This window comes from Nycticebus coucang, chromosome 15 (assembly GCF_027406575.1).
Source record: "Nycticebus coucang isolate mNycCou1 chromosome 15, mNycCou1.pri, whole genome shotgun sequence".
NCBI classification, from domain to species: Eukaryota; Metazoa; Chordata; class Mammalia; order Primates; family Lorisidae; genus Nycticebus; species Nycticebus coucang.
The window spans coordinates 15980327-15994625 of record NC_069794.1 but is presented as its reverse complement, the minus strand read 5'-3'; the positions used below and the strand labels follow the sequence as shown (position 1 = coordinate 15994625).

Sequence of the window (14299 nt, the reverse complement as noted above, 5' to 3'; positions counted from 1 at the left end):
ATTAATGCACAGTAAATATATTATCTCTTCCTTACGATTTTCTTAAAAACATTTTTTCTCTAGCTTACTTGAATGTAAAAATATAGTATATGGTACATATGTAAAATACATTAATTGACTGTTTATGTTTTTGATAAGGCTTCTAGTCAACAGTAGACTATTAGTAATTAAGTTTAGGGGAAATCAAAAGTTACACACGGGCTGGTCATGGTGACTCATGCCTGTAATTCTAGCATTTTGGAAGACTGAGCCAGAAGCATTACTGACGCCAGGAATTCAAGGTCAGCCTGAGAAACACCAAGACCTCATCTCCACAAAAAAACAGAAAAATTAGCTAAGTATGGTGGTGTGCTCCTATAATCCGAGCCACTCAGAGGGGTAAGGCAGAAGGATCACTTGAGCCTAGTAGTTTGATGTTGCAATGAATTATGATGCGGCCAATGTACAGAGTGAGTGACAGAGCCAGACCCTATATATAAAAAAAAAAAAAAGGAAGAAGAAAGAAACAGTAATACATGGGATTTTCGGCTACATGGACAATTGGCATCCCTAACCCCCATGTTGTTCAAAGGTTGTACCTCCCACTCCCACTCTTAATCTGATGTGCCTCTCCTCTCTGCCCTACTCCTAAGAGAATCATAGTCTCAGGGTACCACTGTTATTGATGGGAATATATTTATCCTTCCGGCAAACTCAGTTGGGAAAACAGATTGAGAATTATTGGTATAAGAGAATTTGACTATATAAAATGTTTTGTGTGTATATTCTAGCCTCAAGACTCTTGATCACTTTTTTCCTTTCATCTTTATTTTTCTTTAAAACATCTTTATTACCATCTAATATATATTTATTTGTTTTATATTATCTGCCACTAAAATCGAAGTTCTCTGAGAATTAAGGAAAGTTTTTGTTTCATTTACTGCTATATGAACAGAGGCATTCAAAATCAAATATATAATCATTTACAATTATACATATACTCAATACACCCACACTTTTCTTTCTATAGATAATCTTTATGTAGATTATGTAAATACCTATATGCCAACATACTCAAGAATATTTATTAAGATTTTCCCCACCTGTATTAAATAGCAATAACTCATCCCAAATTACCAATGAACAACTGAAATAGACAATGGTGAAGAATACTGGGGAAAATAATATTTATATTATGTTATTATAGTACAAGTCCTCAGAAGACCTTGGAAATCTAGCTTTTCCCAGCTTCTTGCTTACAGTTCTAAGAATAACTAGAATGATTCGTCTAGGAATCTAACATCCTAAAATAAAAGAGGAACCAGCCAGACCAGCTGGGCTCTGTTCCTACCACTCCTAGAACAAGACGTCTGGCAACGCTTCTGGCCAGTTTGTCAAGTTGTCCACAGGTATAAAATCCAGGGAAGAGCTGCTTTCTCTCAGCTGCAGTACAACATGGAGTGTGTGCACCTGAGATGCCATCTTTTCTGAGTCCTGGCTTGAGAATTGCTATGAATCTTAGGCATCTATTATCCCCTGCTAACTATCTGTGAATAATAAAGTTATTTTGCTTAACTTGTTGTGTGAGTGTTCTGTGTTACCAGACTCATGCAAGTATATTGATATTGATATTAACTGGTTCATAGAATTGATAAGGTGATTAGAGTCTTCCCCTAGGAATGATACCAGTGTACAATGAACCTGAATTGCAAATTAACTAAAATATAGAAAACAAAACTAAGATACTAAAATGAGCTATTTATTTTCTATCACCCAGTACTCAGCACAGCTCCTGACTCATAGATCTTTGTGAAAGATCATTATAATAATGACCACAGAAGAGTAACTCTTTCCTGTGTCCACACCCCTTTCCAATGTGAACTTACCATTGGAAAGGGGTGTGGACATGGGAAGGAGTTACTCTTTTGTAACTCCCAAGTTACAAAAATTCCCACCAAGCAACTATTTCTCCATTCTTTTGTATCTGGCTGGCCTTGTGACTTGCCTTGCTTGATACAGTGTCAGAAGCTTCACTGTGTGAGTTCTTAGGCCCAGGGCTTAAAAGAAACATCGAAACTTCTACTTTTTCCTTTTTGGAACTCTAAGCCACTATGATGTGAAGAATCACAGTGTAAACTACTAAAAGATGACAGGCTATCTGGAAGAGAACCAAGGAACTCCAGTCATTAGCTAGAGCTGACTACCTTATAACTGTGCGAGAATAACTTGCATCCTCAAGCTCTACCAAGGGTGTCCAACCCTTGCAGATTATGTGAGGAACTTTTTGCTTATCTGTGCCAGATATAAAGGGGAAAGGGAGGGGAGGGAGGGGGAAGAAGGGGGATTAATGGGATTACACCTGCGGTGCATCTTACAAAGGTATATGTGAATCCTAGTAAATGTGGAATGTAAAGGTCTTAGCAAAATAACTAAGAAAACGCTACAAAAGCTATGTTAACTAATGTGATGAAAATGTGTCAAACGATCTATGAACCAAGTGTATGGTGCCCCACGATCATACTAATGTACACAGCTATGGTTTAATAAAAATAAAAAAATAAAATAAAATAAAAAAAGAAAATTATGCATGGGCTTTTTTTTTGCTCATCAGCTTTCATTAGTGTTTGTGTAGTTAATGTGTGGCTCCAAACAACTCTTCTTATAACATGGTGCAGAAAAGCCAAATAAGCTTACACCTCTGTAAGCCTACTCTAATAGTGAATTATTACTCCTGCATGAGTGAGACCAGAGGAAGAAATACACAGATGCCAACACAGAATCAACAGAAATAATGAGTCATTACGGCCTTAAGCCATTGTTCTATAGCAATTCAGACACAGACATAGCATCCAATAAATGTGCTAGGAGGGAGGGAAAAAGGGATGACACATTTTTTTCTCACAAATTCTAATTCCAAGAATGCCGAGCTTCCTCATAAATACTGGTTTTGATCAGCAATCAGAAATTGTGTGAGTGTTCTGTGTTACCAGACTCATGCAAGTATACTGATATACTGATAGAAACCTATCTCCCTTACTTGCCTCAATGATAATACAACAACAAAAAAAATCGCAACATGTCCCAAAGGGCAAGGGAAAAAATACAGTCTGAAGAGACAAAACAATCAACAGTACTAAAGTCAGATATAAAAAAGATTTTAGAACTATCAGCAAAAAGTCAAAAATAACTATAATTAACATGTATAAGGCTCTAATGAAACATGCTTGGTCAGCAAACTAAATTTAGCACATATATGGCAACTCTAAGACAGCCAAATGGCAATGCTCTAAAGCACTGTGCTTTAAAAAGCACAGCAAAAGTAATTAAAAAAAAAAAACAAAAAAACAAACACCTTCCATAGGCTCGTAAGTAAATCTCATGAGCAAACCAGTAAAATAAAAAAAAAAAATCAGTGAACTAAAAGGCAAGTCAAAAGAAATTATCCAAACTGAATTCAAGAGAAAAAATAGTAGAGAAAGAAAAACAAAAACAAACCAAATAAAACACTCAGGAGCCATAAGGCAAGATCAGATGTTTTAATGTAGACATAATCTGAATCATAGAAGGAGAAAATCTAAAGAATAGAAGTGGGGTGGCAGAGAGCAGGGAAAAATATTCGAGGTTGTTGTGAGTTGTGATGCCATGGCACTCTACCCAGGGCAACATAGTGGGACTCTGTGTCAAAAAAAACCCACCTGACATAAAAAGACAGGTGAAAAGTAAAGGGAAGGATAAACAAAGACATACGATACAAACAATAACAATAAGAAAGTAGGAATAAAATGCCAGGAAGGCTATGTTAATCAGTGTGATGAAAATACGTCAAATGGTCTATAAAACCAGTGTATGGTGCCCCATGATCACATTAATGTACACAGCTATGATTTAATAAAAAATAAAAAATTAAAAAAAGAAAGTAGGAATAGATACATTAATTTCAGAGAAAATAAACAAAAAATATTGTCAGGGATAAGAAGGCAAATTACATAATGATAAAGGGCTCCATTCCATAATTAGACATAAAATGTTAAGGTGTAATCATTAATAACAGAACTTCAAAATATGAGATAAAACTGAAAGATCTTAAAGGAAAAAGAGGTAAATCTATTCTCATAGTTTGTGATTTCAACATTTTTGTCACAGCAATTAATAGATCATGATGGCAGAAAATCAATAATATAATCTATAGGCCAACATGACCTAATTAATATTTAGAAAACATTCCACCCAACAAAAACAGAATACTCAATTCTTTCAAGTGCACATGGAATATTCAAAAACTAAAGCATTTTGAGCCATAAAACACAACAATTTTTTTTAAAACCATATAAAGTATGATCTTTGACCATAAAAAAATTAGAACAAACAACAAAAAATCTGGAAGATCACCAAATATATGGAAATTAACTTTTAAATAACCCATGGGAGAATACTCAGGGATCTAAAAGTAGACCTGCAGTTTATCCTGCAATTCCTCTACTAGGTGTATAGCCAAAAGACCAAAAATCACTTTATAACAAAGATATTTGTACCAGAGTGATCAATGCAGCTCAGTTCATAATAGCCAACTCATGGAAGAAGCCCAAGTGCCCATCAACCCATGAGTGGATTAATAATTTGTGGTATATGTATGCCATGGAATATTATGCAGCCTTAAAAAAGATGGAGACTTTACCTCTTTTATGTTTACATGGATGGAGCTGGAACATATCCTACTTAGTAAAGTATCTCAAGAACGGAAGAAAAAATATCCAGTGTACTCAGTACTATGATGAAACCAATTTACAATCACACTTTCATATGAAGAATAGATCACAACTATGGCCCAAAATGAAGGGGGGAGGAGGGTGAATGGTGGGATCAAACCTATGGTGCATAATGCAAGGGTACACGTCGGATCTATTAGTATGGAGTATAAATGTCTTAAAACAATAATTAAACGAGATGAGGCATATATTAACCAGTGTGATGTAAGCGTCCCTAATTCTATGTGATATCAGCACAATTTACCCCATAATGCATTAATGTATACATACTGTTGTGCTGATATCACATAGAACAAGATAGAAAACACATAGAAACATCTATGTGTTTATGATTTAATAAAAAAATATATATGTGTGTAAAATAAATAACCTACAAGGTCACTTTATAGGTTCTAAAAGGCAGGATGGGAGGAAGCCAGCTTAACTTACTCCCAAGGAAAAACAGACCAGAACCAAATTTATAGCACTGAGATTATCAGCAGCAACATCCCCATACTCAAATATGAGAATAAGACAGTACCCAGGGCCGGGAGAAGTAAAAAAATTCAGAGCACATGGTAACAGCAATGGACTTCCATTATCTGCAACACTCCTGCCTAACATCAAATCTGTGGAAAAACTTGCTCAGGAGTTACACTTTATACATGGGAAAAACTGAGATCAAGGTGGACTCCTACACCAGGATACCTGTCCCTGAGCCCATGGGAAGCATCACTTGTACCTGAAGAGAGAAAAATCCCCAAGGATAGCTAGAGTCAAAGGGGGAGGCAGGGCCACCATCCTCAGATCTGGAAACTCTATTCTGCAACCTGAAGAGGAGAGAACATTTCCAAACTCGTTCTATAAGGCCTGCATTACCCTGACACCCCCAAAAGATAAGGACATAACCAGAAAAGAAAACTATAAGCCTGTATCACCAGTGAACACAGAGGTAAAAATCCTTCGCAAAATATTAGCAAATTAAATTCGACAACACATAAGATCATGCCTCTTATGTGAAACCCACTTCGGTGGGTTTCATCCAAATGAAAGATGGTTTATTATATACAAATCAATAAATGTGATACATCACATTAATGTATCACAAGAACAAAAAACCATATAACCATTTCAAGAGATGCTAAAAAAGTATTTGATAAAATTCAAAATATTTTAATGATAAAAACTCACAACAAACTGGGCACAGGCCTCAAAATAGTAAGTGCCATGTATGACAAACCCACAGCAAATACAATACTGAACAGGGAAAAACTGAAAGTATTTCCTCTAAGATCTGAAACAGGACAAGGATGCCCACTTTTACTTTCATTCAACCTAATACTGGAAAGTCTTAGGCAGAGCCAGGAGGCAAGAGAAAGAAATTGGAAGGAAGTCAGATTAGTCTTGGGTAGATGACATGATCTGATCTTTAAATGTCACCAAAAACCTGGTAGAGCTGATAAAAAATTCAGTGAAATTGCAAGATACAAAAATCAACATAAAAAAATCAGTAGCATTTATATATGAGGTTTGACAATTAAGTTCATGAACTCGTTCTAGGAAAAAGTGCTGCATAAAAAAAGCGCTATCTATCTCATTGCTGAGCATCACTACAATCACCTTGAAAGTACTTCCCTTGGAAAGCTATCCCCTGATAACAGAGCCTAGTCCATTCTTCAAAGGCACTTTTTCTAAGATGAGTCTGCCAACTTAATTGTTTGACCTGTACGCCAACAGCAAACAATTTCAAAATCAAGAAAGCAATCCATTTACAATAGTTACAAAGAATATAAAATAGTTAGAAAGAATATAAAATATAGAAGAGTCTAAAATTAATCTCATTAAAGTGAAAAATCTATACAACGAAACTATAAAATGCTGATGAAAGAAATTGAAGAGAATACAAAAAATGGAAAGATAGTACATATTCAAGGATTAGAAGAATTATTATTAAAATGCCCAAACTACCCAAAGCAATTTACGGATTAAATGTAATCACTATCCAAATAGCAATGACATTCTTCAAAAAAATACAAAAGGCAATCCTAAAATGTATATAGAATCACAAAAACTCCCGAATAGCCGAAGAAATACTGAGCTACTTGACTTCAAAATTTACTACAAAGCCATCTATCCAAATCAGCAGGGTACTGGAATAAGAAGACACAAAGACCAAAGGAACAAGTCAAAGAACCCAGACATAAATCTCTATATTTAAAGGCTCCTCATTTTTGACAAACATGCCATGAACATAAAATGGAGAAAAGACGGTCTCTTCAATAAATGTTGCTAAGAAACTGGATAACCATGTGCAAAAGAATGAAACTAGATCCTGATCCCTATCCATACACAAAAAATTAGATAAAAATGGATGAAAGACTTCAATCTAAGACCTAAAACTATGAAACTACTAGAAGAAAACTAGTTGAGGAAACACTCCAGAAAATTAATCTTGGCAAAGAATTTTGTGTAAGACCTCAAAAGCACAGACAACAAAAGCAAAAATAGACAAATGGAATAAAAAGCTTCTTTACAGCAAAGGAAACAATTAACAAAGTGAAGAACAAACTACAGAATGGGAGAAAATATTTGCAAACTATCCATCTAGCAAAGGGATAATAATCTGAGTATATAAGAAACTCAATAGCAAAAATCAAAAAGACCTCCTAATCAAGTTGTAAAATGGGGAAAAGGTATAAACATTTCTCAAAAGAAGACACATAAATGGCCAACAGTTACAGGAAAACATGCTCAACATTACTAATCTTCAGAGAAATGCAAATCAAAACCACTCATCTCACTCCAGTTAAAATGGCTTTTATCCCAAAGACAGGGAACAACAGTTGCTGATAAGGGTGTAAAGAAAGAACACTTTGATATGGTTGGTGGGAACATAATTAGTATAGCCACTATAGAGAACTGTATGGAGGCTCCTCAAAAAACTAAAAATAGAACTATATATGATCCACCAATTCCACTAGTATGTATATATACAAAAGGAAAAAAATCAACATATTGAAGATATATTTACACTTCCATGTTGACTGAAGCCCTATTCATAGCAGCCAAAATATGGAATCAACTTAAGTGCCATCAATGGATAAATGAACAATGTGGTATATATTCACTATGGAATACTAACAAGCCATAAAAAGCAATGAAATCCTGCCATTTGCTGCAACAGGGATGAAACTGGAGGTCATTGTGTTAAGCCAAGAAAAAACCTACAAATATCATATGATCTCATTCATATATGGAAGCCAAAAAAGTGCATCTCATGAAGATAGAAAGTAGATTGGTGGATTAATGGTTACCAATGGCTGGAAGGGTAATGGTGGGTGGGTGTGTGGGGGGGGTGAAGACAGGTTGATTAATTAATGGTTACAAATATACAATTAGATAAAAGAAATAAGACCTAGTGTTTGATAGATCTACAGGGTGACTACAGTTAACAATAATGTACTGTGCATTTAAAATAGCTACAAGAGAATAATCTGAATAGTCCTGGCAGAAATATTTAATGTGATGATATCACAATTACTCTGATTTGATCAGTACACATTATATGAATATATCAGGTTATTACATGTACCCTAAAAATATGTACATATATTATATACCAATTTTAAAACATCAGAAATAACCCACAGAAAGAAATAACCCAAAAGAAAGTCTCAAGAGAAATTTTTAAGTATTTTGATTCAAATAGACATCAAAATACAATATATAAAAAATGTACAGAATACAACTAAACCAGTTTTTAGAGGGATTATATATAATAAAACAAAGAATAAAGAGAATACTGAAAAATTTTTAATTAAAAATAAAAAATAAATTTTAAAAAAGAAAGAAAACAGGTTAAAAAAATACAGATTTAAGGCTCAGCGCCTGTAGCTGAGGTGCCGCAGCTACAGGTGCCGGCCACATACACCTGGGCTGGCAGTTCCAACCCAGCCCTGGCCTGCCAAAACAACAATGACAACTACAACAAAAAAATAGCTGGGTGTTGTGGTGGGAGCCTATAGTCCCAGCTACTTAGGAGGCCGAGGCAAGAGAATCACTTAAGCCCAAGAGTTTGAGGTTGCTGTGAGCTGTGAAGCCACAGCACTCTACCCAGGGCAACATAGTGAGACTGTCTCAAAAAAAAAAAAAAAAAAAAAAAAAAAAAGAAAGAAAAGAATACAGACTTAAACTCAGTAATGTTAAGAACCACCAGAAGAAACTTGATTTACATGAGGAAACTAACCCTAAGCTAGGCAAAGAAAAAAAATAATGAATATTAGAAATATATGACATTAACATAAAAATAAAATACAAGACCACAGTGAATTTCTTCCAGGAAACAAAGGGAAGAACACTTCCCAACTCATTCTATAAGGCCTATAATAACCCAACACCAATACCAGACAACCATGTACAAGAAAATAAAACTAGAACTTACTATCTCTCAGAATCATGGATGTAAAAACCCTGAAGAAAATACAAGCAAATCAATCCAGCAACATATGAAAAGCATAATACATCAAAAGTAAATGAAGTTCATCTAATAAAACCAAGGCTATCTCGACATTTGAGTATCAATGTGATTTATTAATACCATATTAATAGACTGAACAAGAAAAATTTTCTGATTATCTCAAGAAATGCAGAAAAGGTATATACAACATTCGGCATACATTGATAATAAAAATTCTCAACAAACTTAGAGGAGAATTTCCTTAATAAAGCTCACCTTAACAAAAAAATAAAAAACTCAGCATCTAATGTAATATTTAATAGTCAAAGACCAAATATTTTCCTCCAAGATCAGGAAACAGGCAATGACATCTTTTCTCACCACTCCCATTCAACTCTGATTAGAAGTCCTAATCATTACAATGTTAGAAAAATAAATGGCAAAAACACTGAAAAACTGTGGCTCAATGAGAAGGGCACCGGCCCTGGCCAAGCTGCAACAAAAAGTAGCCAGGCGTTGTGGCAGCGCCTGTAGTCCCAGCTACTCGGGAGGCTGAGGCAAGAGAATCACCTAAGCCCAAGAGCTGGAGGTTGCTGTCAGCTGTGATGCCACAGCACTCTACTGAGGGTGAAAAAATAAGACTCTCTTAAAAAAATAAAAAAGAAAAGAAAAGAAAAACACTAACAAAATAAAGGATATATAAATAGAGAGATACCATTTTCATCAATGAAAAACTCAATGTTAAGATGTTAATTCTCACAAATACAATGTACACATTCAATATAATCTCAATCAAAATGCCTGGATATTTTATAGATACAGATGATCTGATTTTAAACTTCATATGAAGACGCGAAGGAACTGTAAATTAATAAACACAATTCTGCAAAAGAATAAGTTGGAGGACTCATGTGACTCTATCTCAAGGCTTATAAAACTACAGTAATTAAACAGTGTGGTACTGATGGTAAGGATAGACATACAGATCAACAGCATAGAAAAGGAGAGTCCAAAATAGATCCACACAAATAGAGTCAATTATATTTTACAAGGAGATAAACGAAATTTAAAGGAAGATAGTGTTTTAAACAAATGCTGTTAAAACAATTGGACATTCATATGCAGAAAGAAACCTCAACAGACAACTCACAAGTTACACAAAAATTAACTCAAATGGATCATAAACCTAAAAGTAAAACATAACCTTATAAAATTCTAGAAGAAAATCTGCATGATCTTGAGAATGGTGACATTTTTAGATAAAACACCAAACATATAATCCATAAAACAAAAAAGTTGATGAAACTGACTTCACCAAAATTAAAAACTTTTGCTCTGCAAAAAAAAAAAGCAATGTTAAGAGGATAAGATGATCCACGGACTGGTAGAATATGTTTGCAAATCACATATCTAACAAATGACTTGTATCCAGAACATACAAAGAATTCTTAAAACTCAACTAAGAAATAGACAGTTCACCAAAAATATACAGATGGCAAAATAACTCCCCAGAAGTTACTCAACTTCATTAGTCATTAGGGAATGCAAATTCAAACCATAATAAGACATCAGTGCATACCTAGTGGAATGACTACAATCCAAAAACTGACACTGACAAATAATAGTTAAGATTTAGAACAGCAAAACTCTCTTCTGACTAGGGCATAATAAGCCTTGGCCTCCAAAAGTGCTGGGAGTTCCAGGTGTTAGCTACTGTATCCAGCCGTCTGCTACTGTATTTTAGTTAGAATACAACTTTCATAAGCCTGTTGGCCATTGCCACAGCATTTCTCCCAGGTCCCAATAGGCCACAGACAAAGGGTTGGCAATCATAGTCATAAGGAATGAAATAATTATAAACATAATATCCTCAGAACAGACAAAATCTCAATATATTTTTTCACATAAAATTCACATTTGTTATGTTAAGAAAGATCTTAAATAACTATTATGTAAATCTAGTAAGAAATTGCCATAATTTTTTTTTCTATAGGCAAAATAATCTTGGTAAAAAACCAAGCATGTACCTGAATATAATGGCGAAAAACATACAAAATTTCCCCATTTTGTGCTTTTTTGGACAATACTTTGTGAAATGCACTAAATGCTCTGGTACCCATTTCTGCATAGAGAATAATCACTGGTACATTCTCTTTGTTTGTAGGAAATTTATGATCTCCTTTAAACAGATAAGGTCTGGGCCTAAAATAAAAACAAAACAAAGTATTAAAAGAATTGAAAGTCAATAGCATATCCAAAATATATCATGACACTTTATAATTTCTACTTATCAAGCAATTCACAATATATAAAATCACAGAAAAAAAACTTAATTTCCTGTGGTGAATTTGTGCATATAACTTTTACTATATGACAGAAAAGGAACAAAAGAATTTGGTTAACCTAAAATTGAATATTAAAAATATTTTCCAAAAAGGTTCATTATCTTTAAATAAGAACATAGAATGGCTACATAATTTTACTGAAATAAAAGTTATATCTTAATTAGAAAGATATAATTTTATTATAGCTCTTATTTCCTGAAAAAAAGCTCCAAATATTAAAAGAAAAAGCAAAAGCACTACATGATGCAAGGTATACAACTTAGGTAATGCAGGTATACTGGAGGTTACAATCCTCCAGTATAATCAAAGAAACCAGAAGTCCTATGGTTTAGTCCTATCATAAACAGAATTTAACCGACATCATCTTATTTACCAGGAAGGGAGGGAGGAATTCAAAGAAAGAAATTCAAAATTAATACAAGTTCTTAAACATACTGAAGTTTGTCACTTTCTACTGACTCCCTCAGGTTTCATACACTAGCTCTGTAGAGAATTCTCTTTGATTTATTACAGTGATTCTCAACCTGTGGGTTGTGACCCCTTTGTAACAATGAAAATACATCCTGCATATCAGATATTTACATTACAATTCATAACAGTAGCAAAATTACAGTTATGAAGTAGCAACAAAAATAATTTTATGGTTGGGGGTCACTACAATATGAGGAACTGTATTAAAGGCAGTTAGGAAGGTTGAGATCCACTGATTTACTAACTCATCACTTTACCAAATTTCATAGCATTCCAGGGAGGAGGGGGATGGGGCAATTGGAGGGGGTTTGGTGTGTCATCGCCTAATGGGCACAGAGTATATGGCACTATCTCCTGGTGAAGGGCTCAACTACAACTTGGACTTTACCTAACATATGCAAACACAGCATGTTTATACCATATATTATGTTTATTATAGTGATTTCTACACAAAGAAAATCATTTTGTAGGGAAAAAAAGATACTCTATTATTTTCTAATTCCTCCACAGTTGCTAAAATATTAACCTATGTATAGTAAGAATTAAAATTCTCAAAATCGAAAATTAAAATGGAAATTGACTGCTTTGATTAAGAAATAAATTCAAAAATAATATTCCATTGCTTATCTGAGCTAAATAAAAACTTCTGATGACAACCACTGTGTTGTACCATGCTATATAGAAACATTCCTTTAATAGTCATCATAGTTTTTTAGAGACATACTTTCTACAATAAACTATGGTAATTAAGGTAATTATATATTCAGTTTTCTGATATGGCTGATAATTTGTACATGTGCAGATTATATGTTCTAAAAGAGAAACTTAAATTTCTGTTTTGTTTAATATTATAGGCTAAGGCTTGATAATGGAAATACATTCTTATATGAAGAATGGCTTAATATTACTGACATACTTTAAAATCAGCCAAGTAATAAAACTGCTAACAGAAGAATCTCAAAGATTTCCACTATCTTCACAAACATCCACTATTTGTGACATTGCTATTAACACAGAGTACTGTGCTTATTTCTAATTTGTAAAATTGTATTATCCAAGCATCTTACCTTACAGTAGTTTACAGTATGGCTCTTAACAGTATGTACATGCTTTTGCTTTTTATTTAACTTTTTATTAAAATATAAAAACTTTATATATTCATCTACTTTTATTTAATTATTGATATTTAACACAAAATATAGTTTTAAAAATATTACTGTCAGTGTCTGGATATTTGAAGCACAAAACAAATAGAATTTTAATAACCCTAAATATGATTTCACTTCACTATTAATTTCTTCTGCAACAGATGAAAGAGACGAATGTGCAAGACAACAGAAATAAATGTTGCCATTCTTCATAGGATGCTATTAAGAAATGCTAAAAAAGAAAAATCATACTTCACATTTGAAAAAAGAGAAGTGAAAAAGATTCTTAAATTGGATGAAACTTTTAAAATCATCCTCATAAATTTTAACTGAAATCTTAGAACTCAAATGCCATGGATTTATCAGCTGAATTACCATTGAATACTAATTTTATTAAATATTAGAGGGCTATCTTTAATATACAGAGTATCATACATTTTAATATTAGCCTGAGAGTCTTTCCTTAAAGAATTTACTATCACTGAAAATTGGAAAGGCTGCTAATGAAACAATGCTAGTAGATAAATCCTGACATTAAATATAAAAGGAAAAATAACAAGAAATGTAATAGATTTTCCAGAGACAAGGGCAAGAGCTCTCTACCATTTGTTCATGGATCTGTAACAGAAGCTTCCTTCCTCATATCCATAGACATATATCTTTCAAACTTTGCTTTTATGATTAAAAAACTGCTTGGATATATCATAGGCAGAAAAATTACACTGAAAAAAGATGACTACATAAGAGGAAAAACAATCTTTAATAATTCAGTAGATTACATTTTAAAAATAACAATTTTCATTTACTGAACTAAGTTTACAGAAGTAAATGGTATAATACAAATTAGCATTGGTTAAACTTTTAGCAATGGCGTATAAAACTTTAGCTTTTTGAAGAACAATTTTGAAGTACAGTACTAATTTTATTTTATTTATTTATTTTTTTATTAAATCATAGCTGTGTACATTGATATATTCACGGGGCATCATTCACTAGCTTCACAGTACAGTACTAATTTTTTTTTTCAGCACTAATTTTAAATGTATACATGTACTAATTAGTGATTCTAGTTCTAGAAATTTATCTAAGAAAATATTTAGGATAACTGCACAAAGATGTACTCACAGGAAAGTACAACTAGATACTGTTTATAAA

The 14299-nt window shown here is 33.3% G+C and overlaps 1 protein-coding gene across 1 annotated transcript in view; it reads right to left on the bottom strand.

Moving 5' to 3' along the window:
- UGGT2 (UDP-glucose glycoprotein glucosyltransferase 2) overlaps window positions 1-14299 on the bottom strand; it is a 236260-nt gene that overhangs the window by 174905 nt on the left and 47056 nt on the right. The window contains exon 5 of the mRNA XM_053563306.1: window positions 11208-11382. Coding sequence (XP_053419281.1) covers window positions 11208-11382 — 175 coding nt within the window. The remainder of the gene's footprint in view (window positions 1-11207; window positions 11383-14299) is intronic.